The 24,050-nt window shown below is 42.4% G+C and overlaps 1 protein-coding gene and 1 long non-coding RNA gene across 8 annotated transcripts in view; one reads left to right on the top strand and one right to left on the bottom strand.

The window, feature by feature from the left end:
- The window catches only part of GUCY2C (guanylate cyclase 2C), a 76,698-nt gene that overhangs the window by 34,742 nt on the left and 17,906 nt on the right, over positions 1 to 24,050 (top strand). For all 6 annotated transcript variants that reach the window (XM_064479063.1, XM_031444056.2, XM_064479064.1 and 3 more), the window contains 11 exons: positions 2,654 to 2,739; positions 4,921 to 5,032; positions 7,055 to 7,136; positions 10,186 to 10,291; positions 13,302 to 13,364; positions 14,248 to 14,319; positions 14,850 to 14,954; positions 18,289 to 18,375; positions 19,600 to 19,732; positions 21,541 to 21,678; positions 22,467 to 22,555. In XM_064479063.1, coding sequence (XP_064335133.1) covers positions 2,654 to 2,739; positions 4,921 to 5,032; positions 7,055 to 7,136; positions 10,186 to 10,291; positions 13,302 to 13,364; positions 14,248 to 14,319; positions 14,850 to 14,954; positions 18,289 to 18,375; positions 19,600 to 19,732; positions 21,541 to 21,678; positions 22,467 to 22,555 — 1,073 coding nt within the window. The remainder of the gene's footprint in view (positions 1 to 2,653; positions 2,740 to 4,920; positions 5,033 to 7,054; positions 7,137 to 10,185; positions 10,292 to 13,301; positions 13,365 to 14,247; positions 14,320 to 14,849; positions 14,955 to 18,288; positions 18,376 to 19,599; positions 19,733 to 21,540; positions 21,679 to 22,466; positions 22,556 to 24,050) is intronic.
- LOC116150347 (uncharacterized) lies at positions 19,732 to 24,031 on the bottom strand. 2 transcript variants are annotated; one of them, XR_010377799.1, is made up of 5 exons: positions 23,841 to 24,031; positions 23,194 to 23,289; positions 22,724 to 22,842; positions 20,635 to 20,721; positions 19,732 to 20,022 (listed from the first exon to the last, which is right to left on the bottom strand). It is a non-coding gene; the product is annotated as an uncharacterized LOC116150347 (long non-coding RNA). The 2 variants fall into 2 exon arrangements; XR_010377798.1 differs by lacking the exon at positions 20,635 to 20,721 and having other exon boundaries at positions 22,459 to 22,842.

Genomic DNA, 24,050 nt, shown 5'->3' with positions numbered 1-24,050 from the left:
GAGAGATTTGCAGTTTGATTTTGGTCCTTCCGAATCTCCCTCTCTGTCCTTCAGGGATCAAGGGCCCTGAGTTACCCCTCTAACTACCAAATCTCTCTTAGTAATGCCATCCAAAAGTTCCCAACGCACGTCCCTCAGAACTACACGGGTCAACATTCCCTTTGCACACATGAGCCCCTGCTGAAACTTCTATCTTCCATTTCCCAGATCTCATCCTGATACTATGAAGAAATTTCCTTTTCGATTTAATGTGTATTAGACATTAAAAGACAAATGATGGTTGACTTCTCTAACTTGCCTGAAATCTTTGCTCTGGAAAACCTTTATCCGACTGCAGAGTGAGTCCTCTTCTCTTGGCTTCATAGGGCAATAGACACCGGGCACTAAAGCCTGAGGGCTGTACCAGCGTCTGTGGTATATGACAGTGACAGGAAGGGATCACTTCTGTTCCCCTGAAGAAACAGGGCTGGGGAGAGACAACCATTCTTTATTCATCCCCTGTATCCCAAGTTCTGCCAGTGACTTATGTGTATTTTTTCCCAATTTTTTTTTTATTGTGGTAAAATACACATAACATAAAGTTTACCATCTTAACCATTTTTCAGCGTATAGTTAAGTGCCATTAAGTACATTTATATCATGCGACCTTTACCACACCCATCTCCAGAACTCTTTTCATCTTGCAAAACTAAAATTCCACTCCTGCTAAACAGTAACTCCTCCTTCTCCCCTCCCTCCAGCTCCTGGAAACCACTGTTCTATTTTTTGTCTCTATGTTTTTGACTATGTGTAAATCATAGTCATGTGGTTATGACTTACATGTGCCTCAGATAAGTGGAATAATACGATATTTGTCTTTTTGTGACTGCCTTATTTCACTTAGCATTGTGTCCTCAAGTTTCATCCATGTTGTGGGATATGTCACAATATCCTTCCTGTTTTAAGGCTGAGTAACATTCCATCATATGTATGTACAACATTTTGCTTGTGCATTCATCTGTCTATAGACACCTGAGTTGCTTCTATGTTTTTACTGTAATGAATAATGCTTCTGTGAACATGAGTGTATAAATATCTCTTCAAGACCCTGCTTTCAGTTTATTTAAGTATACACCCAGAAGTGGAATCACTTCCTCAGATTTGATAATTTCTATTGTTCTATATTTCAAGTTACTAATTCTTCTGTGAGCTCAACTCTGCCTTTGATCCCTCTGGTGAATTTTTCATTTCAGTTTCTATACTTTTCAGTTCCAGAATTTCTTTCTGGTTTCTTTTTTAGGTTTTCTATCTTTTATTAACATCTACATTTTGTTCATACATCATTTTCTTGATTTCATCCGTGTCTTCCTTTAGTTCTCTGAGCATCTCTAAGACAGTTGTTTTAAAGCCTTTGACTAGTAGATTCACCATCAGTTGCTTTTCAGGGATAGTTTCCTTTTTTTTTTCTTCTAAATGGGCCATACTTTCCTGTTTCTTTGTATTGCTTGTAATTTTTTTTGTTGAAAACTGGACATTTGAATCTAATAATATGGTAATCCCAGAATTCACTCCCCATTCCTCAAGGTTTGTTGGTTTTTGGTTTTGTTTTTACTCTTGTAGGCTGTCTCTGCTGAGGATCAGATGAGGTGTAAACTTAAGGTCTTCCCAGGTCTTCTCTGAGCCTCTGCCTTCCCCTGGGCATGTGGAATCACTTCCTAATTTCCCCCCTATATGTAGTTGCTTCAGTATTCTAGTCTTCAATGTCTGGCTCTCAAAGAGAAAAAAAAGAGAACAGTGAAGGCGGGTACAAGGGGCACCAGCCCTTTATATCCCCTGAAAGTAATATCACTAGAGGGGAAAGGTTTCAGCAGTGGGGTGAGGCTGCCGCCTCTTTGTCTGCACCTCTGTGGTCATAAGCAGCAGTCAGCCAACTGTACCTGCCACCTGTACTTGTAACCTGGAGCGAGTTACTTAATATCTCTGACCTCAGATTTTTCATCCATAAAATGGAGAGAGTAATAGCTTGTATGTGATAGTATTTGGGGAAGAATAAAATAATAAATGCATGTAAAGCACTTAGCACAGACCCTGGTATAGTAAACAAAAAATAAATATTAGCTACTATGTGAACCATGAGAAATTGCTAGTATTTGATCTTTTTCTCTTTTTTTTACCTAAACAGCCATTTCATAGGCTCATTTTATACTAGTATAATTTCATAGATGAGAAAACTGAGACTCAGAGAACTTAAATACTTTTCTCCCTGTGTTCAGCTGCTAAGGGCTAGTGAAGGGATTTTGGTCTTATTTAATATCTAAGTTAGATTGTGCAGTGACTTACACACTGTGTCACAAGTTTAGTAAATACTCTAAGCAAAAACTTGTCATCAATCATCAGGAGACATCTATTGACTGATTACCTTTACTGTCAGAATCCTGAATGCAAAGAAAAAGCATTTTCCTTCTAACTAAACAGCATCTCTCATAAAAATATCCTTCAGAGATCTCGGGGCTAAGAACTAATCCAGATGCCCTCTGATCACATCGTTAAGGTCAATGACTTTTCAATAAACTGGAGCAGTTTTGAACCTATTTTATACCCTCTGTTGGGATACAGCTGGTCTGTCAGTCAAGAAGTCAACGATGGCCTCTAACTCTTTCTGATTTTGCCCTAGGGCATATGGGTCCTGTGACTTTGGATGACTGTGGGGACATTGACAATACTATGTTTCTTCTGTACACCTCTGTGGACACCAACAAAGTATGTCTGACTTCTCATCAGGAACCTGGGTTGAGGGACTGGGCGAGGAGGGTCCTCCTGGAAGGCAAGTAATAGAGAAGGGATTAGAGAAGTTATGTTTAGAATCTAGAGGTTGGTTTATTTTAGATTCACAATTTTGCCCCACTTGGGACCATATTCCTTAAGCATTTTGACCCATAGAATTTCTTATTCAGAATATCTGCTCTATTTACTAAATAAAAAATACCCACCTGGAATACATTGATATAAAGACCAGACTATTGTTGGGCTACCAATGAGAAGGTGACAGTTCTTTCCCTAAGAATTGTTTATTCATTTTCACAACTAAAAATTTCAGTGAAACGTTCCCTGTTCTCTTCATCTGAAGTTTCATGAAAACCATTAATTGGCTAATCCCTCTGGCATGTATCACCATCCCTCTAATGTTATGTTTTATATTCACATTATATATACATATATATATATATCTACATCTTTTCTTCGCACCTACATAGTATAGTACTACGGTTCCTTAAAGAAAGGGAGTGGATCTCGTTTCTCCACGTCTCCTGTGCTTAGCGTCTTATCTGGCACATAGTTGATGGCTGATTAGCATTTAACTTAGAAATAAAAACACCTGTCTTTATGTCACCCAGAGTTGTGCCCATCACAAACTAAAAGCCAATGATTCTAACCAACCAAATGATCAGTAAAACACTTTTTTTCTTGAAGAGGTTGGGCCCTGAAATAACTAGGAATGTAGGAGAAAAAGTTATTCACTTTTTCATGTAATTTTCCGGTAGGAGCACTATGACATCCTTAACTCATATATTGAGCGGATATATTGACCCAGCTTTGTAAAAGGCATCTATAATGGAAAACGTGGAAAGCTGGGGAAAAGATGCCCAGATTGAGAAAGTTAAACTCGAAATCCAGAGGGCATTTCAGAAAAGTAATCCATAGTTTTTAGTTACACTGTTTTAGTTCTGCTAACCTTTAGTGTAATGCTATATTTGGCATAGATTCCATAGGAATACCTTAAAATAAGATCCACTCAATACTTCAGCTACTAGAAGTAACTACTGAGATAACCACACTCCCCTCTTAAGTTATTTCCACCTGGGATGATGCCTTTGTCTTCTTTGGAGACAGATACATGCTGTGAGATCCTATGTCAGCCTCCTGGCTGCTCTTCAAAATGAAAAATGTTACTCTGTGCACTTACTGTCTCTGAAGGCAAGTCTCTAGTTGAGCTTGTCAATAATCTAATGCCATCAGTTGTGTTGTATAATATGTATATATGGAGAAAATGGGGATTAATTCTCAAAACATAGGGGTACAGATAAGTTATTCCATAAACAGAGTAGGTCTCAATGGAGATTTAATGTACCATTCCCTAACATACAGGGTATTTCCTATCCTCAGTATTTGAAGCATAGATTCTGCTTTCAAGTATAGTTTAGAGAATGTACAACTTTGGTCCAGAATGTTTTGAGGGAATAGCGATGAATTTAGAAGTATGGTCACTTTCCAGATGCCTCTTACAAAGCTGACTCAATAATTTAAGGATATATTAATATTTCTGCTGACAGATGACTTGAAAAAGGAACCTTTTTATCTTAGAATCCTAATTAGTTTCGTGTATAAGCAAGCACATTACAGCATATGGATAGAAGAGAATCGAAAATTATGTCATTGACTGAACTTAAGAAATGTAGAATTCTTTAGGAGCCCCTTGACATGTATAAATATGGATAATGGATTTTAACTGTGGTGCATTTTCTCAAGACATTCTTTTCAATAACAACTTAATATTGTAGAAAACACTGGTGCTTCACTTGTCATGTGACTTGGAGCATTTAATTTCTCTTGGATTCTGTTGTAACATCTGTAAAATGAAAGACTTGAACTAGTGCTGCGAAGACCCAGAGAATCTCTGCTGGGCAGGAAGAGTGTATAGTCATAAAGGAGTATTCAAATCAAAAGTAATCACCTCACCTGGAGCTTAAATCCATGTTCGTGCTGAGAACCAACAAGTGGATCCTAACTAGCTCCCGGCAAGCGAACATTTGCCAGCATGTTTCACTGAGAAGCATTACTATGAAATTCAAAGGGCATTGGGCAGGATGGTCCATCTCATCAGAAATCATTCTAGAATGTCTTTGTCTGTTCATCCTTCTTCTTTTTCCTGCCCTGACACAGTACAATGTTCTTTTGACCTATGACACCCGCATAAACAAGACTAACCCAGTGGACATGAGCCCTACGTTCATCTGGAAGAACCACAAACTTCCGAATGATATTCCAGGCCGAGGTAAGATATCCTTTGTGAATTTTCTTTCCCTGAAATTGTGTTTTTGGTAAGGAGAGTAAATTCTATGGTTTATGCAATTAGCTTGTGTTATTTGGGTTTTTTTTTTCCCCTTTGCTTATTTTCTGAATTAGATCTGCCAGGTTTGCGAATGTGGACTTTCCTTCCCTGCCCAATGAATGATATTACAGCTCTGATTAAACACTAAAAATATTCCTAATTTAGCTATCCCTGTCTTTAATGTGTGTCCTACCTACCCTTTGGCATAAATTATTCTATAGAGAACTAGGTTTGGCAATTGGCAGAATGAACACAGAGACATACATCCCCATTCCATTTACATGTTACTGCAGTAAACTCAAGGAATATCTGTTTCATCAAGGAACACTTGATGTCATCAGGCTGGGGGGTTGGTCAGTGAGCGTGGCCTCTTAAGTCTTCTCCATTTCCTCAGGGGACACATACTAGGGTCAAAATGATGATCACCCCACCTCCTTAAGTTGAGACCCCATCATGTCATGGAAAGCCCTAACATGGCCAGGCCTTCACCCCTCAACTTGCAATGTGACTGTGTAACACTGACCATCACTGGACAGGGCCAGCTTCAGATTTACTGTCATCATTGCTTTTTAACATTGATTTATGTTCTTTAGCAAGCTTTTTAAATTATCTCTAGAACCATCTTTTAGGCTTCCTAGATTTAAACCAAACTTGACTTCTGATATGTATCTCTTTCCTCCCAGGTTCTGGCAACTTTTTATTTATTTTGTAACTTTTTGAGTTAAAATTATTTTCTTTTTCCTTAATTGCACCCCTCAGTGACAACGTTAGGTTTGTATTTTTAATATATTTCTTTAAGAGTTTTTAGGTATTTTGGTAACTGGACAGAAGGTCTGTACTTTGTAAAGTGACTGAACTTCTCAAAAAGTGATTTTTCAGAGAGTTCTAATTATTTACCTAAAAGGGTCCCATTAAATATTGATATTACATACAACACGGACAATATTGCCTCGTCCTGGGCAACTGCACTTCAGCCTCAGCTAGCTAGAAAATGCAGTTAGCCAGAGCTTTCATTTATTTCACTGTCATTACACTTAGTTTTAAACTTTGCAAATAAAGTAACTCAATCTTTCAAACAGTATACAACTAAGATGTTCATGCCTGGCCTTTCATCTGTGTACACAGCTGCCAACTAAGTAACCGAACATTTCATCTGGAGGCTATACCATCACTATCTTATCATCCATCTGATAAACATTTACTTAGTGCCAGGCAGTGTTCTAAACACCTGGGAAGCAGTGAGCAACACAGATTTGGTTCCTGTTCCTCATCCAAAGCCTTCATTATCTGCCTCCTGGGTTACAATAATATCCAGCTGTCTCCCTGCTCCATTCCTGCCTCCCGCCCGCCTCCAGTCCAACCACGCTGCCACCAGAACGAGAGCAGAATCCAGTCATGCTGCCCAACTGCTGCTATCGCTGTGATTCGCAGCTCCATTTTACCTGCAGAATAAAGTCCAAATGATTGATAATACACACAAAATGTCCACAACTTTCCTCCACCTCCAGACTCATTTTTCTTCTTTCTTACCTAAAATTCTTTCCCCACTGTCTCAGCTTCCTCTTACATTATAGACTCCAGAGTAGGATCATTACACTGGTGAGATTGTATTGCTCCTTCCTAGTCACTTATTTTTCGTGTGGGGTTGGGGGTGTGAGAGTGGTGGTGGTGGTGGTGGTGATGGTGGTGGTGGTGGTTTGTGATTATCGTCATAAACGGAGTTCACCAAAGTCAAATATGCCCACGATGCAGCTCCACCTCCAAGGGATTTATTTCTGCCCTGACGAGAATAAAAAGGATGCAAGGTGTGTTACCAATGAAGAGATTAATAAAAGACAAATACTTTAAAAGGTCTCTCCTTCTCCCCTTCGTCAGATTACACTATACAACTGGAATCTTTTGACGTGTGTGTTCTGTCTTCAGAGATCCCTTACTAGTGCCATTGTCACTGTCTTTCCCGCCCAGGCCCCCAGATCCTGGTGATTGCCGTCATCACTCTCACGGGAACTGTGGTCCTCCTCCTGCTCATTGCTCTCCTGGTGCTGAGGTACCTACCGCCCCAGCCTGCTGTGCTCATCACTCCGAGCAGGGGAGGGAGAGAGGGAGAGGTCTGGGGTCTCCTGACGGTAATGTACCTTCCCCAGAGGTCTCTAGACAGAGCTGAGCCGTGAAGACATTCTGCGTCAAAGACTACATCAGGGGCAGAATGTTACCGCGTGGACCGGGTAGAGCTTGCCATTGGACAGCTGAACTCAAGTCCCAGTTCTGTGACGTACCAGCTTTGTGGTCTTCACCGTATTGTTAGCCACTTAAACAGGTCACTTAGCTTCAGTACCCTCATCTGAACTGTTGTGAGGAGCTGAAATAAGGAGTGTATGGGGACCATACGATAGGCATTCTAGAGGTGGAAATAGCTATTTCTGCTGTTTTATTATTTTCCAGGAAGTCTTAAAAGTTTTTATATTATGTAATGTTCAGGCTAGAAGGGGCTTTCAAAATCATCTATGTCAAACCTCCTGTTTTAGCATGGGTGAAGAGGGATCCAGAAAGCCAAGTGGCTTGTGTGGAATCGCGTCACCAGGCAGTGTGCTGGGCCAAACGTAGGACCATCAGTTCCATGACTGTTCTGCTTAGCTTGGACATACGAAGAGCCTAGGGCAGTGCCAGGGACACGGTGTATGCTCAGGAATATTTGTTGAATATGCAAATGAGTTGAATATATAAACCAAACTACTTCCTAATCTGTGTATGTTAAACACAAAACTTTCTATCCTGTAATATTACAGGATCACACCCCCGTTTCCTAACTAAACCAGACAACGATTTTTCTCTATGCATCACACGCTTTGGTCTGTGTGTCATTATACTTCCTCATAATGAGCGTCTAGTCTGTTGCAGACCAGTTAAAGGTTTCTCCAGGAAAGGAGGTCGACTGTTCTCTGCAGACTGAAGGCAGAACTTGACTCCACTGACTCTGAGTTACCCAGAAATAGGAGATGATCTATAGTGTACAGTGACCATTTAATTGAAGGGAAGTGAAAACCAAAATTTGGGGGAGAGTAAAGCCAGCCACTAGCAGGGCCACAAATGTGGCTGTTGTCCCTCAAACACCAAGTCCAAATGGGTGTCAGCTTAAGACAGGGGTAAATCACAAGGGAAGAAACAGTAACAGGTGGAAATGGGCATTTTTCATTTTCTTTAAGCATAGGAGGCAAAGATAAGGTCTCTTAATGGCTGGAGCAGCAGTGTGGAAAATAGATACTATTCTTGTAGTTTTCCATTCCAACAGCTATGCAAGAAAAGTAGTGAATGATTTATAGCATCCTCTAATTCAGTATGAATGACAGTTGGCTCCACTGGGACCCAAAGGTCTCCTTGGGTACAGAGATGAGAGTCCAGGCGACTTCAAGGCCCTAATAGTTACCTCACTTACCACCAGGTCTTAGGATCAAAATCATTGGTAAATAATATGCTATTTTCTGTGAATCTGAATGAGGAATACTCTTAGAGTTAGATGGAAGCATAGGAAGAGAATAATCATTTCTGCTTCCAGGACAGCAAGAAAGGTATCATAAATGACCTTGAGAAGGTGCAGAGGAGTTTGTCAAATGAAGACAAGCAAAGCAAACTCAGGGACAGACAAGTAGGCCAGTGGAAAAGAGTACAGATTCTAGAATCTGACACGAGCAAGCATGAGAACTTGGAATGGCACAGAGGTGATGTTATGAGTCAGTTGGGAAACGATGTTGGGACATTTGGCTTTCCAAATTAAAAAAATGAACTTAAAACCCTACCTGAAACAATACACAAAGGCAAAGTTCATTCCAAATGGATTATAAATGGATTAGAAACCTAAATGTGTAAAAGCCAACTTTAAAACTTAGAAAAAATTAGTAGGAAATGATTTGATGATCTCAAGTAGGAAAATACTTCTCAGTCAAGATAAAAAAGTCATAGAAGAAAAAATATAAATGTGGCCAGAATAAAATCAAAACTTTGTACGTGCATCTAAATAAAGCAATAAAGTAGAAAAAGGAATTTGAAACATATAAAAGGCTAAAAAATTTGTTTTGCAGAATATATAAGGAGCTCATGTAAGTTAATAAGGAAAAGACAAAGCATTAGAAAAAATGGGCAGGATTATGAATAGTCAACAATACATTCTATAAAACAGAAAATTTTTGAAAAGCTACTTAATTTCTCTAATAATCAAGAAAATGAAAAGCAAAGCAGCAGTTAAACGCCATTTCACGTCATAAAGTGAAAAAACAGTTGAATAATACCAAATGTTTAGAATATGGAGCAAGCAAATTTTTACAATGAGCATGTAAATTGGCACAAACACTCTGGGAAATAATTTGGTAATATCTGTAAATCTGTGAGGGTGCATTTCCCACAACCCCAGATTTCTGCTCAATCTATACTATCTGGGGGAAACAATCAGATTCTTGACATTGTGAATGTTGGGTTACAAATGTTACATTTCCTCTGGGCTTTTCTATTTTCTTTACATTTATTAAAGGCACAGATGCGCCAGCGAAACTAGCTTATTTAGGAACCTGGGGTATTCTCTGGTGGTTTAAAAATGAACATTTGCCTTTCAGCTTATCGGTTTAAGTTTTTATCTCTCTGTTTTTTCCTCACTCTTTCCATGTCATTAGTTCAATTTTTTTGTTTGTTTTTGGAGGGGGAGGTAATTAAGTTAATTAATTAATTTATTTTTATTATTTATTTATTTGATGGAAGCTCTGGGGATTGAACCCATGACCTCCTGCATGCAAAGCATGTGCTCTATCACTGTGCTGTACCCTCCCCCCCTAAATTTTTTATTACAGTAAAGTGCTGCCGTAGTGAAACATGTGAGAAACTGAAATGAAAAGAAAAAAAAAGAATATAAAAGACCATTAGAAATCCTTACAGGGCCACAGATGGCAGCACTCACCAGTTTGGAGAACATGGAGTTACACAGTTGGGCCAGCCCTACTCACCATGTATCTACCTGAGGACATCAGGGCTCCAAACTTCTCCTAACGTTTAGAAGCCGAATGGCATGAATACTAACACAAGCCTATTATCTGGTTCTATTCCTTTCACAGAAAATATAGAAAGAAATACGCACTTCGTCAGAAAAAGTGGTCCCACATTCCTCCTGAAAAGATCTTTCCTCTGGAGTCCAATGAGACCAACCATATTAGCCTAAAGGTGAGCGTCCCTGACCTGCTGAAGAACGCTGCTGCGGCTGGTGCGGCTTGCCAGGCGTTTGGCAAGACTTTGGTAGTATGATAGGACATGTCCCAAGCAGGAGTCATTTGTTTCAGAATCCAGGACTTGGATGTTCTGTAATTCTCAGCTTCCTGTCTTTGCCTTGATTCTTCTTTGCCCTAAATGTCAGCTACTGGATGCAACGAACACTTTGGTGGAGGCTGCGATACGGTGTGTTACTCATGCTTTGCAGCTGACCCGGAAGGGTAAAGCATGTAGTGAGAGCCTGTCACGGAAGGGATCTGGGAATGGGCAGAGCATCCGAGTTCCCCTAAACCTCGGGAAGCTACGCTGCTCCCACTCGGATGTGTGACTCACCTGCTCACTGCTGAAGAAAGAGGTCTTTGATGATATTTGCCCACCTTCTCCCTCAGCCAGGAAATCCCAGCAGCAGCCAGTGGTAACTCCTCTGCCTCCACGGTCAGTGCTGGACCTGTGTCTTCTTACCTGCTCAGCACGGGGACCTCAGGAGTTGAACTTTATCAGTGTAAATTTGCTGCTGAGGACACTGAGGGATAGAGGGCGGAGATGCAGGGCAGGGTCACACGCAGCTAGTGAGTAAGATTACTGCAGTCACGGCTAACCCTTACTGAGCACGGCTTATGTGCCAGGATGTGTTGACCCGTTGCATTTCCCCCGAGCCCTGTGAGACAACAGGGCTAGAATTTTAGGAACATAGCTACAGTTTGAACCCAGTCTGTGTAACCATGCAGCCTATGATCCTGACACTGCACACTGTAGTCTTAGCAGAGTTTTTAGACCCAGGCATACTAAAAAGAGGTGGAGACCTAGAACCATCACGTGCAAGGAGTAAGTGGGGTTCCTCAGAGTAGGGACAAACCAACGGGACAGTGTGACTTGAGATGCCCTCCGCCTAAACTCAGCAAAAGTAAAATTGCTTCACGGGTCAGGTTTGTGTTTGGAGCCTCGCTCCCAGGTCTTGGTACCCCCCCCCCCAAGTCCTGCATGCTGTGCTGCAAAGACAAGGATCCCCTCAGGCTGTACAAGGACTAGGTCTCTCTTTCCTCCAGAAATGCCCCACGCTGGAAGATGACCCTCCCATTACATGCTGAACCTCACACACACACACAAATTCTGTTCACAAAGGCCAGTCTGTCTCAGGCAAGTGTCGGGAAGAAATCGGATCTTGTAATTCACAGCAAGATGTCAATGACCGTAAGATTACTGGGTTTTCAAAGGGAGAATTAATTGACCTGAATGACTTGCCAGCAGCACCTGAGGAGGGGAGGGGAGGCCTTAGGAGGAGTGAGTGACCCCCCGCCCCTGCTCTGGTGGGACACCAGGAGGGGCTCCCATGTGGTTCACCTCTGCCCAAGTCCAGCCCGGCTCCACTCCTCACAAGCCTCCCCCCCTCCGCCTCAAAACCCCATATTTCACTTGTTCTTTGGGGTTAAGCCCCCAGTGTTGTGTCTCTGCGTGTTTCCTTAAAATGTAAATACTCTGGAAGCATAACCCAACTATCTTGTCAGACGTGATGGACTTTTTATGGGTTAATTCATCAGATGAGCCACCTGCCTGGCTAAGGAGTAGGTCTTTGGGACAGTAAAGTAAAGGAGGGAGGCTGGAAGTGATTCAGAGCATGGAGAGTCGTCGTTACTCTGAGATACAGACAGGCTGGGGGCAGGTGCCCAGGAATCAGCCGTTAGGAGGGGTCCCCCGGTGCTGAGAGTCGGGCAGGGCAGGGAGGTCGGCCAAGGTCAGCAAGAGGGGAAACGCCACACGTCCAGACTGGCCGTGGGTACTCACTGAAGGTAGAGGTGAGGAAAACAGACCAAGGGGCCGGATGCCGGAGCGCAGCCTGTGCTAGGGCAGAAGGGGTCGGGAAACCAAAGCAGCCAGAGGGAGAAGCATCAGATAGAAAAATATAATAAAAACCCTGAGCACGCATTAGCAGATAAAACACCTTCGCTTGTAAGAAAATGCCACAAACTCTGTCTCATTCGAGCCCCAAGTATCCCTGTGAGTTAGGGCTGCTGCTGCGATAAGAGACTAAGGTTCAAGTGGCTTAAATGGCGCGATCGATGCCTAAGAGTGAAAAGAAGCCAGGCTCAGGTTCAGCCCATCCTCAGGGGACCTGTGGCGTCATGCAGCCCTTTTATATATAACCTCACGGGTAAAATGAGAAACAGGAGAAGGGGCGACAAGTGACACTTATTAATCTGCGTTGTGCCAGGCGTCATGCTTGGAATTGAACATAATTTATTTCACTCACATTTCAAAATGTCCCTATGAGGTAAGTTTCGGCAGATATTACGACATGCCACAGGTTTTTATGAGAATCGAATGGAAAGATGCCATAGTTCTCAATCTCTTCTCTGCCTTTAGATGAGAAGTCTGGCAGACCAAGAACAGTATCTATTCTGCAGAGGGGTGTGTGTGTGTGTGTGTGTTTCAATACTTAACTTCTTTTAAAATTTATTGCCAAATATAAAAATCTCAGAATGGCATAGAAAAATCCATGTTACCAGATTCTTGTGAGAAATCAGATGATCTGGCAACCCCAGGCTGAACCCAGGGATGATGGGGCTGCCCCCTTAACCCCTGGCACGGTGTCCTCAGTTGCCTAACTTGGGCCTTTAGGTGTGAGATGCACATCTTGCTCCCCAAGAGCATCTGTCTGCAGCCACAGGCAATGGTTCCCAGTAGAAGGAGGGCCAGGAGAGAAGGAAGCAAAGGGAATCCCTGGCTGGAACAGGCCACAGGAGGGAGGGAGGGAAAGGGAGGAAAACTCAGAGTCAAGCATGAGGGTGGTGGATACTGGAAAGAAGAAGGAAGGTGAGCAGTGGGCGGGAAACACAAGTCAATTATAAGTTTTTCTGAGGCTGCCCAGCATGCCGTGAGCCCAGCCGGCAGAGCCTTTCAGCCTTTGACTGGCAGCTGGGGAACGAGATGTGGAGCTTCTGAAATAACTAGCTTTTTCTTGTGCCAGATCGATGATGACAAGAGGCGAGATACAATCCAGAGACTACAACAGTGCAAATATGACAAAAAGGTGACTCTGGTCTCCTCTGCTGCTCTGATCTCTCCAGCAGGGGATGGGCGGGGCCTGCTGACTCTCGGCCACCCTGGCTCCTGACGTTGGCAGTGTAATGGCCAGGGTGCCTGGGCCGGTCCAAGGGGCTGTTCTTGGATCCTTTCACAGGGGTGGGAGGGCCTCTGCCTCAATGGTTACAAAACTCACAGTCCTGGGTAAATTGAAGGAAAAATAGAATTTTTAAGAGGGGAGAATGTAGGTAGGAAAAGGAAAAAATAGAAGAGATTCAGAGCAGTCCAGACAACCCTGTATTACATTTTGGCTCATTGCAGTGGGAATATGACAATCCCATGTGGGGTTTGTGTCTTCTTTTCTTCTCTCCCTCCCTCCTTCCCTTCCTCCCTCCCTCCCTTCTTTCCTCTTTTCCCTTCCTTCCAACCTTCCCTCCTTCTTTCCCTCCCTCCCCTTGCTTCCATCCTTCCCTCCTTCCTTCCTTGCATCCTTCCCTTCCCTTTCCTCCTTCCTTTCTTCCTTCCCTTCCCTTTCCTTCTTCCTTTCTTCCTTCCTTCCCTTTCCTTCTTCCTTCCTTCCCTTCCCTTTCCTTCTTCCTTTCTTCCTTCCTTCCCTTCCCTTTCCTTCTTCCTTCCCCCTTCCTTCCTTCCTTCCTTCCTTCCTTCCTTCCTTCCTTCCTTCCTTCCTTCCTTCCTTCCTTTTCATTTAGCCATTTCTAAAGAAACATGCAAATCCGAGCTACCATATCCCAGGCACTAGGCACCACGGACAGAAACATCAATAAAACAGTGTTACTGCTCTCAGGAGCTTTGCAGTGTAGCGGGAGGATACCACAACACGCCTATGATGGGCGTGTCACATTCTCTCCTTAATTCCATTACCGTTGCAGCGAGTGATTCTGAAGGATCTCAAGCACAACGATGGCAATTTCACTGAGAAACAGAAGATAGAATTGAACAAGGTACGTGTCCTGTACTTAAAGCCCTTTAGTCAGAGCTAGCTCCACTCCATTTTCCTCAAGGGTTGAGGTCCCTGGTGGAGCAAGATACTGGGGATGCTGGCAGAGAAGCCCCCAGAACAAGAAACGGGTGACTATGCTTTTTCTTGTTGGAAATTCCACCCGAAGGTGTTGAAGAGTGATGTTTGACGGGGTAATAATACAGGTTGCCAATCTACTGCGTGTCCTAGAAAGTGGTCCTTGTATTACTGGAGAGTAGTCAAAGGTTCGTATTCACGTCCCCGTGCTGACAAAAGAAAGGCTGTTGGTCAGATGTAACGCCAAGAGCAACAGAAACTGCGCTGATGCCCCAACATATCAAGAATAACACATCTTCCCAAAGAGCTGAGAAACTGCACTGATGCTCCAGTGTGTCAGGAGTAATACGTCTTCCCAACGACCTGAACCATAACGTGTTTTATTAGCAGATTAGTTTTTACCCAGGCGCCCCTTCCGGGCTGACTGGCTTTGTAAATAAACATGTTATGTCTTAGCTGCTTCAGATCGACTATTACAACCTAACCAAGTTCTACGGCACAGTGAAGCTTGAGTCCATGATCTTCGGGGTGATTGAATACTGCGAGAGAGGATCCCTCCGGGTAAGGAACCGTGATCATTTCCAGCTTCCTAACTGGCCAACCATATGGAAAAAATATTTAGCAGAAATTTTAAATGCTCATTCAGTGAACTATTAATCAGAGAGTTAGCAGAGAGTTCTCAGGAGAAGTGTGTGGGTTCAAATGCTTACCAAACTAGTCTCAGTTTTTGTGAATCATCCCTATTATATCTTGATAAGAAAACTAGCTAAAAAATATTCAAAAGTGTAGACTTAAAAAAAAAAACGGATGTGGAGAAGTGATTGCCTCTAAATTCATTTTATTTTACTTGCGTACTTGCTTTTGTATTAAAGGAAAACTAGATGGTCATTATGATAGCACTTGTTCCTAAGTCCTAGTTCTGCTAACTGGCTAAATCCTACCCTGCTCTCCCTTGGGAGGGGCTGAGGATGGCTCAAGGGTTGCCAGATGGGGTCAAGGTGTTCTGGCTGAACAAGTCCAAAGCAGAAAAAGAAAGTAAGACAGGATGGAGTCCAGTTCTTGGGAAGAACCAAGCATCAAGCTCAGAATATCAAGTCACTGGTTAGTTCAGAAGCGCAGGCATACACGGAAGCGTTCACACCAGAAACAAAGGCCAGCGTCGAGGAAAAGGGGAGAAGAAGGAAGGAAACCAAGACAATTGCTTCAAAGAGCATCGAAATAGTTGCACCTCACCTGAGTGCTTTCTGGGCATGTTAGGAGGGCTTCCAGCCTTTTAAATGCCTTTGGGTGGGTGACAGATAATTTCGTTCCCAGGATCCTTTGGGAATGCAAGGGGTACTCTGATGATTATATTGTAACAGCAGACCAGGACGTGTGGTCACCCTACCTTGGGCTGCTTTCAGACCTAGTATCTCTTAAAAACCTTAATGCCCTTCCCCATCACAAAGCCAGAATACTGATTGGGGTCAGCAGCAGCTTTTAAGAGGTCCAAACATTCATAATTCAAAAAAAATTATAAATAAAAATGTTAAACTAATAACTCAATTTTTTCCTAATAAGCTTCAATTATTAAAAAAAAAAAAAAACCCCAAGAATGTAGCTTTCAAAATGTATGCATGGCGTAAACTCAAGTCTATCCTCAAAGAAAAAAAATCAGCCCTAAATGCTATTCTCTCTTAAAAAACAATCTCTTTTTAGTGAAATTTAGAAGAATAACTATGGCCCAAAGAAAGGAAACCTTCAAAATTCAATTATAAAACTGGTAAATTTTTGAAGTACAGTCATGAATTGTTTATTTTTAAAAAACCTACAAAACACACAAGCCTCTCAGACTTCTAATTAAATCTTTAAAACAAACATAAAAATACACAAAACTGAAAGTAAAAAATAAAGCTATGAAAAAGATGCTTTCAATTATAAAAGAATATGACTAGCAAATTGTAAAATCTAAAAAAAGGAAAAATTTCAGAGACAATGTAATCATGAAAACCTGTCTCAAAAAGCAAAACCTTAAGTGTGCCAATAATAATAGAAGAAATTATCACTTCCATTACAAAGAATACCAGATTCAGCTTAGTTTTTCTAAACTTTAATAATTCTCATTGTCTGTATCAACACTGTTCTAAAGTTAAACAAAAGCACGAACATCTAAATTCATTTAACATTCTAAAGGGCTAGCATAAAGTTGATACTAAAATGTGACTAAAGGCTAATCATATTTATGAATATAAATGGAAAAATTGTAAATGAAATACTAAGCCAGTTGTATATGAAAAGCATAATACAATCGTATATGGTTAATTCTATGAATGGAAAAAATATTAATGCGTCATATCAAAAGGTCTTTGGAGAAAGACCATATGATCATTTTCACTGGTGCTGAAAATGATCATTTTAATTGCTGCTGATACAATAAAATAAACACACATTCCTAACAGTAACAATTTCAGGTCTTTCAGAATTAGACATGTTCTCCTTAGGAGGGCTAGACCCTATCTGATTCATTTGATTTCAGTGTGACAGAAATGTTAGGATACTAATTAACAGAGCCTGGTCAAAGGGTTTCACATGGTCTTTTAATCTCTAAAACTCCAAGACAACAGTTAGATACCATGCACATAGTATTTTTGGCTCTCTACCCTATGGTTGGAAACTTCAGTGACCAGAGTGGTCTGGGCCCCTCCTGGCATTGCCTACTCGTGCTGGGAGCAGACAACAGAAGCTTCCACAGGAAGCTTATTCACTCCGTTGTCTAATGAACCTCAAAGCAAAGTCTGTGTCATTGCAAACTACACTCCCCTCCTTGATGGAATCCTCTGGGGCTTCAACCCATAGCAAATCCCATCAGAACCGACTTTTGTGGGGAAACAAATGAGAACGTCTCTCCCTAGACAATGTAAAGACAATATGCTTCCCATTTTATAAATACACAACCACTTTGGCTTGTTCAGGGACAATTGATTCATTCATGCAATTAATGTTCACTGACCGTCGGTCCTGTACCAGACACTGTACTAGATGTCGCAGATACACCTGTAAATGAAGATTATCTCAGAGTTTACATTTTCACAGGGAGAAAAGCTAATAAACAAACAAAAACATAAAATACGTCAAGTGCCAAGAGTAAGTGTTGCTTTAGAGTCTTGTCTGCTCGTAACTCCCCTCCCTTAACTTGGCCTGCTACCCACGGCCCCGCTAGTTTTATCTGAAATGATGAATGATTTTGGACCGTTTGTTGGAAATTATTTCTAGAGTACCTGAGTTAAAACAGGGCTTTTTGCTAAAATGAGAGACTATTACTAAGTTACCAGTTAAGGTCCTGTTTAGAGTTTTATTGTGAAGAATGGTTATTAGCTTAGTTAAAATCCTGTATCTTGAGAGAACCATCATCCTGTTAAGTTCAAAATTCTAGGTCATACAATTCATGCAAAAATCCAAGAACTCTGTCGGAACAGTTAGAGCTATTAAGCCAACGGATGCAAGAGATCATGTGAGTGAAAACATAAGCCTAATGAAAGAATTTCCTAATAGCAGTTCCTTGTTAAAAAAAAAACACTAGTGGAATTTTTATGGGACAGAGCCCACAGCTCTGCCACCTGTGAATCAAGCTCAGCAGCCCCGTCTCCCGGCAGGTGCCTGCTCATCCCTTTACCCCGTCTGGTGGAAGAACCAGGGTTTGGGGTCTGTGGGCACCTCCTGCTCATCTCCTTGTGAACCCCCTGATGTTCCTTAAACAGCAGAGAAAAGAAATATATATTCTGGAAAACCAGAACAATGGGGTGCCAACTTGTTCCTGAGCCTCCAGATTAGAGGATCATTATTTGCCTGTAATAGCCTCTCCACACTGCCCCTCCTTCAGACAACTCATCTTCCTTCTCTTTTTCCTCCTGTTCAGGAAGTTTTAAATGACACCATCTCCTATCCTGATGGTACATTCATGGATTGGGAATTTAAGATCTCTGTCTTGTATGACATTGCTAAGGTGAGAAACCTACAAACACGAAAGACATTTATGAAAGTTGAATACAGGAAAACAGATCTAACGTTTTTGTACTGGATTTTTCCAACCTGTAAAGTGATAATAAAAATAGTTCCTATGTCACATGGTGGTTGTGAGGATTTTATGAAACAATGCGTGTGTTCTGTGTAAGGTCTGACGAAGCCAATGTTCAATGTATATTGGCTATTGCTATTTTTATTATGATATTCTTTCTACATTGGGCTTGGGGGACACGTTTTTTGTAGATTTGCTGGAAATAAAAAAATCACATAAAGTTTCAGGGAAGTTGACTGAATCCTCAGCTTTATAAGAGAAAGTTTAAGGACAGACATTCATCTTGCATGAAGCAGTAATAAATTTGGACATGTATATTTCCCAGACGTGGTATGAAAAGGAAGTGGATACCAATAAGCAGGTAGCTTCCAAACATGAGGAAGAGCCAATCCCGAGAGCAAGCTATTTGATATGGTCTTAAATCACTTGAAGGTCACAGAGGATCAAAATCAGTTGGAAAAAAATGTGATATATTACTCTACTAGCCACTTTTTACATCTGAGATCCAGGCTAACACCAGTTTCTGCAGTACCACCTCTGACACCATGGGGGAGCACACCAGCCAAAAAACGGGCTCCCTCTTGCAAAATAGAATGAAACATCCTGTTTCAAAAGAGAATGAAACCCATAAGATTTTAGAAAATAATCCAGCCTAGCCTCTCCCTTCAGAAAGGCAAGGCTTTATTATTCGTAGTTTTTCATGGAGGTAGCAGAGGACCAGAAAACCTGAGGTCCCAACCAAGTAAGTGGTAAGCAGAAACAAAAAAGTAGGATAAACCTTTGCTTCACATTATGTACAACTACTTAACCAGAGTCTTTAGACAGTTGTCTCTTACTATGTCATCTAAATAGACCTCAAAACTAGATGCAGTGCTTAGGCAAATATTAGGGCTTCAACAATGTTTTTATTTTTATTTATTTTAATTTTATTTTTTTTATTTGGTGGAGGTAATCAGGCTTATTTCTTTCTTTCTTAATGGAGGTATTTAACAATGTTTTTAAAGTTAAAATTAATGGAATTAAATTTAAAATCTGATGGTGTGATTCTATCCGCATGCCAAAATGATTTCGAAATGTCATTTCTTTCCTTAAAATAATGAAGCAGCTGAAGTGTCCTATCTCTTTGTTCTCCTGTCATCTGAAAAATTACAGGGGATGTCGTATCTGCACTCCAGTAAGATAGAAGTCCACGGTCGTCTGAAATCCACCAACTGTGTGGTGGACAGCAGAATGGTGGTGAAGATCACTGATTTTGGCTGCAATTCCATTTTACCTCCAAGGAAAGGTCTGTAATGAATGAAATTTTTACTAGTTTCTCACTTAGAAAAAAAATTTTTTTTTTCCTCATAAGCCTGTGTAAGGTGCTGAGGATCTGGTGATACTGATAAGAAAAGAAACACTTCAAGCCACAAGGGGCAACAGTTGGCTCATTTGGGCAACAGTTGGCTCATTTTGGCAACCTCCCCTAATCAGCACATGCTTGTTGAGTTGAGCAAATTTCTGTGGATTTCCGTCTTCCATGAGTCCCTTGATATCAGGGAGAAGTCATGAAGTTATTGGCTTGTGGAAGCAGAGCTGCGGGAAAAGACATAGAAGGTTAGAGCATAAGAGACCTGAGAAGTCCTCTGTCTCACCCCTTCCTTTATGGAACCGGAATTGAAGCTCAGAGAGGAGAAGAGACTTGCCCAAGAAGACAGAGGACAAGGGTGGAGCCCCCTTTCCAAATTCTAGACTTCATCTGTTTACCCGTGAGAATAATAATAGGAAATGATAATGATTAGAAAAAGCTCTTCTCAGTCAAGTATATTCTTATCCCTTTCAGGATTGTGATGAGGGTCAAAAAAGTAACACACAGGAAAGTGATCTATAAAGTATAAGGGGCCTGTCAGGTGGAATATTACTCGTTCTTACTGTAATTCAGGGCTGAACAGCCTCAGCAGTTCGACCTTCAGATGAGCCTCAAAGTGCTCCCCAGATCCAAAACTGAATTCCACTTCTGATTCTACTTTGCAATCCTCTAGTTTGCCCTTAATAGATGAAAAATAACAATTCTGCCCCCATTTCTTCAATCACGTCAAGCATGCTAGGACATTGGACTCAGTCCAGTAAGTGCTTGTTGAGGACCTACTGTGTGCCAAGCGTGGTTCCTCATATAGTGGAGCAAATCTCTTTCATTAAATGACTCACCACGACACAGACATAAGATGAACTGCAGGTCAACTCCTATCCTCCTGAACTTCCCTCAGTGATAGCTTCCTCTCTGGGGTTGGCAACCTGAAATTTTACCATAAGTAGATTTACTTCCCTTTCTTACAAGCCCAACCATTGGGATCAATTGTACGTGAATCACAAGGCACATAAATTCACAAGACATCAAGGGAAGTTGGAGGAAAGTTAGTTGTATGCCCCTGTTATTTCTAAATAAGATGTGTGATAGGGATTGAAAACCCAAGTGTCTGCAGGAGCCACACACAGGACACAGGAGCGCTTCCCTTGTGTGCAGGAGGCTAGATGGAAAGCACTAGGAATAGCAGGCACTTTTTTTTTTTTTTAAAGAATCCCGCAAGAACCAAAGAACACACACCTGTGGGTAATAGCTGGCTCTGGGGCTGCCAGCGTGTCACACCTGGAACATACCAGTCATGGTCTCTTTGTTTAAATGTGCTCTCTTTGTTTTCTTTTAGTAAATATATATATAATATGTTTTATATTATATAAAATAAATATATAGTTTTAAAATATTTATGAAGGCTTTTGTAGGTTTATACCGTATGTTCTATAAGCTGTTAAATCCTCAGTCTCTCATTCCACTGCATTCACCCCACAGATATTTACTGAGCACTTCCCGAACAGCTCCTGCTGTTCGAGGTGGACCTCGAGGGTTTTCAGGACCGCGATCCAAGTTTTAGGGAGGACATTGCCGGATGACTTCACCCAAATCCTGGCATTACATAGTCAGCTTAGAGGCCAAATGTGTGTTCTCCCTGTCACCAGCATGAGTGTGGGGTGTAGGGACTTAAAAGCGAAAGCAAGGTGGAGACCCCTGGGCCGCTCACGCCCCTCAACCTTGCAATCTCCATGCTGAACGCACAGACCTGTGGACCGCCCCGGAGCACCTCCGCCAGGCCAGCGTCTCCCAGAAAGGAGACGTTTACAGCTACGGGGTCATCGCGCAGGAGATCATCCTGCGGAGAGAGACCTTCTACACGCTCAGCTGTCGGGACCAGAAGGGTAAGGCTCTGATCCTTCGGGGGCCTTCTCTAGGAGCCAGCGGGAATGCTAGGCTGAGGGAGGCCCTGAGGTTTCTGTGACCACACCCCAGACCCCACCACCGGCATACCTGCTCTCACACTCCGCAGGGTAGCGGGAGGGATTCAGTGACAGGGGACTGTTAGAGGGCTCTGAAAGCCCAGGACAGTACACTGCTGCCAGGTGCCACTGCTGGCAGTGTTATTGTGACTTAAAGAATCTTGCCCTACAATTCCTGCTTTCCTTCTGATTCCTTCCGAGACATGTGTCTGTGGAACACCTGAGCTAGATCACTCCAGTGGGACGACATACACATTGCAGTTCTTACCAAGAGCAGGTCTAGAGTTTCACTACATGTCCTCTCAGGGGGAAAATGTTTCCTTCCATTCATCCAGTCCCCGCTTTACTGAGCACTTACTATGTGCCAGCTCTTACCTGTCAGGGGGATGGAGGTGGCTGAGGGACGGAAGGGGGGCAGGCTAGAGTCTCGGTCAGAGGAAGCCTACTTAAGGCAGTGGTATCTGAGTTAAGTTTTAAAGGGTTAGTAGCCTTGAGTTAAGGTGACTTCCTGGGTGTAAGTGGGCATGGGCCCCTTCACCTGGTGGCTCATTCGCTCACTCAACATCTGTCTATTGAGTGCTGGCCTAGGCTCTGCCACACTCCCCCTGGGGACCCAACCAGGGTCTGTGAACCACTCAGAGTTTGGCGGCTGCTAACATTTCCTCGCACTGCAGTCCTTCCTGTAATTTACATTATTCTCACCCCATCAGAGAAGATTTTCAGAGTGGAGAATTCCAACGGAGTGAAGCCCTTCCGGCCAGATCTGTTCCTGGAAACAGCAGAGGAAAAAGAGCTGGAAGTGAGTGTATCTCCCCGCATGCGTTTCTTTGGGCTCCTCTAACAAAGTACCACAAACTTGGGGGATTAAAGCAACAGAAATTTATTCGCTTGCAGTTCTGGAAGCCAGAAGTCTGAAATGAGCTGTCAGAGGGTCATGCTTCCGTGAGAGTCTGGGGAGAATCCATACCTCTCTTCTTCCAGGAGTTTCTGGTGGCCTTGACATTCCTTGGCTTGTGGCCACAACACTCTAATCTCAGCCTCCAGGTCATAGTCTCCTCTTCCGTCTAATCTCCCTCTGACTCCCTCCTGTGTTAGGATACATGTGACAACGTTCAGGCCTGCCAAGATAATCCAGAACTATCTCCCCATCTCGAGATCCTTAGTCACACCTGCAAAGACCCTTTTTCCAAATAAGGTAACCTTCACTGATGCCAGGGTTAGAACATATCCCTGGGAGCCGTTGACAGCCTCCCGTACTCCCGTGTCCTCCCCCACCCCTCTCGACTCGGGCAAGAGCTCCTTACTCACAACCACGTTCTCAGTTATTAGGAGCTAAAAGAGCAAGATGTCCATGTGATGCATTTATTAAGGTTATAAATACCACCTACTGATTAAAAAGTAAATATGCCAACATCTAGAAACAATAGAGAAACATACTTTCACTCTTTCTGTCTTTCCTCTGAAGAAATTGGAGATTTTTCTCTTCATACTGGCTTAATTTTTAAAATAATCTCTCATAAAGATCTTTAAGGCCTGTGGGGGAAAAAAAAAGTCTAAATTTTTTAAAAAAGAATTTTGTCTGAGCTTTTATAATCCAGAATATTAGTAAATCAGTGTTTAAAAACTATAGGGGGGCAGGGCATAGCTCAGGAGGCAGAGCACATGCTTAGCATGCACAAGGTCCTGGGTTCAATCCCTGGTACCTCTAAAATAAATAAAATCAGTAAATTACCCTCCCCCCCAAAGCTATTTATGGCCATCAAAGCATTTCTGTGTACTTTGTTCCCTGCAGGATAAAGATAAAAACATTTTCCTTCAGTTCACAGGCACCCGCCAGATGAGGGTGATGGCCCGCCTCGCCTGGGCGTGGATTGGCCATTTTTACTTCTCTCCTCTCTTTCAACATAAAAGGCACTTGTGGCCCCAAGGCTCTAAGATACATCTCCTATCCTTGCCGTCTCCTCCCGCTTCCTTTCCTCCCGCTTTTCTGGATCCTGGGACCCCTCCCCGCACATCAGCATATCTCTTCTCGAAACTCTTGTCTCGTCTGAGTATATCCGTATATTGTTTAAACCCTCTCTCACCAAAGCATCCTCCTCTTCGATTCACTCGTGTAGCGTGATGGGTCTGGAACTGGAGATGAGTTAGATGCCATATCTAGTAGCGCGTTCCAACAGGACACTGGCCTGACACGGGTTGACTTGGCAACGCCTGAGGAGCATCAGCAATTTCGCGGGCGGTGCTGCATCTGCGCATTTGTCGGTGCTCCTGTCCCTTCGCTGGCAGGTCATTTT

Source organism: Camelus dromedarius, chromosome 25 (genome assembly GCF_036321535.1).
Source record: "Camelus dromedarius isolate mCamDro1 chromosome 25, mCamDro1.pat, whole genome shotgun sequence".
NCBI lineage: Eukaryota > Metazoa > Chordata > Mammalia > Artiodactyla > Camelidae > Camelus > Camelus dromedarius.
The sequence above is the reverse complement of the archived record's forward strand: the minus strand, read 5'-3'. Positions and strand labels throughout refer to the sequence as shown.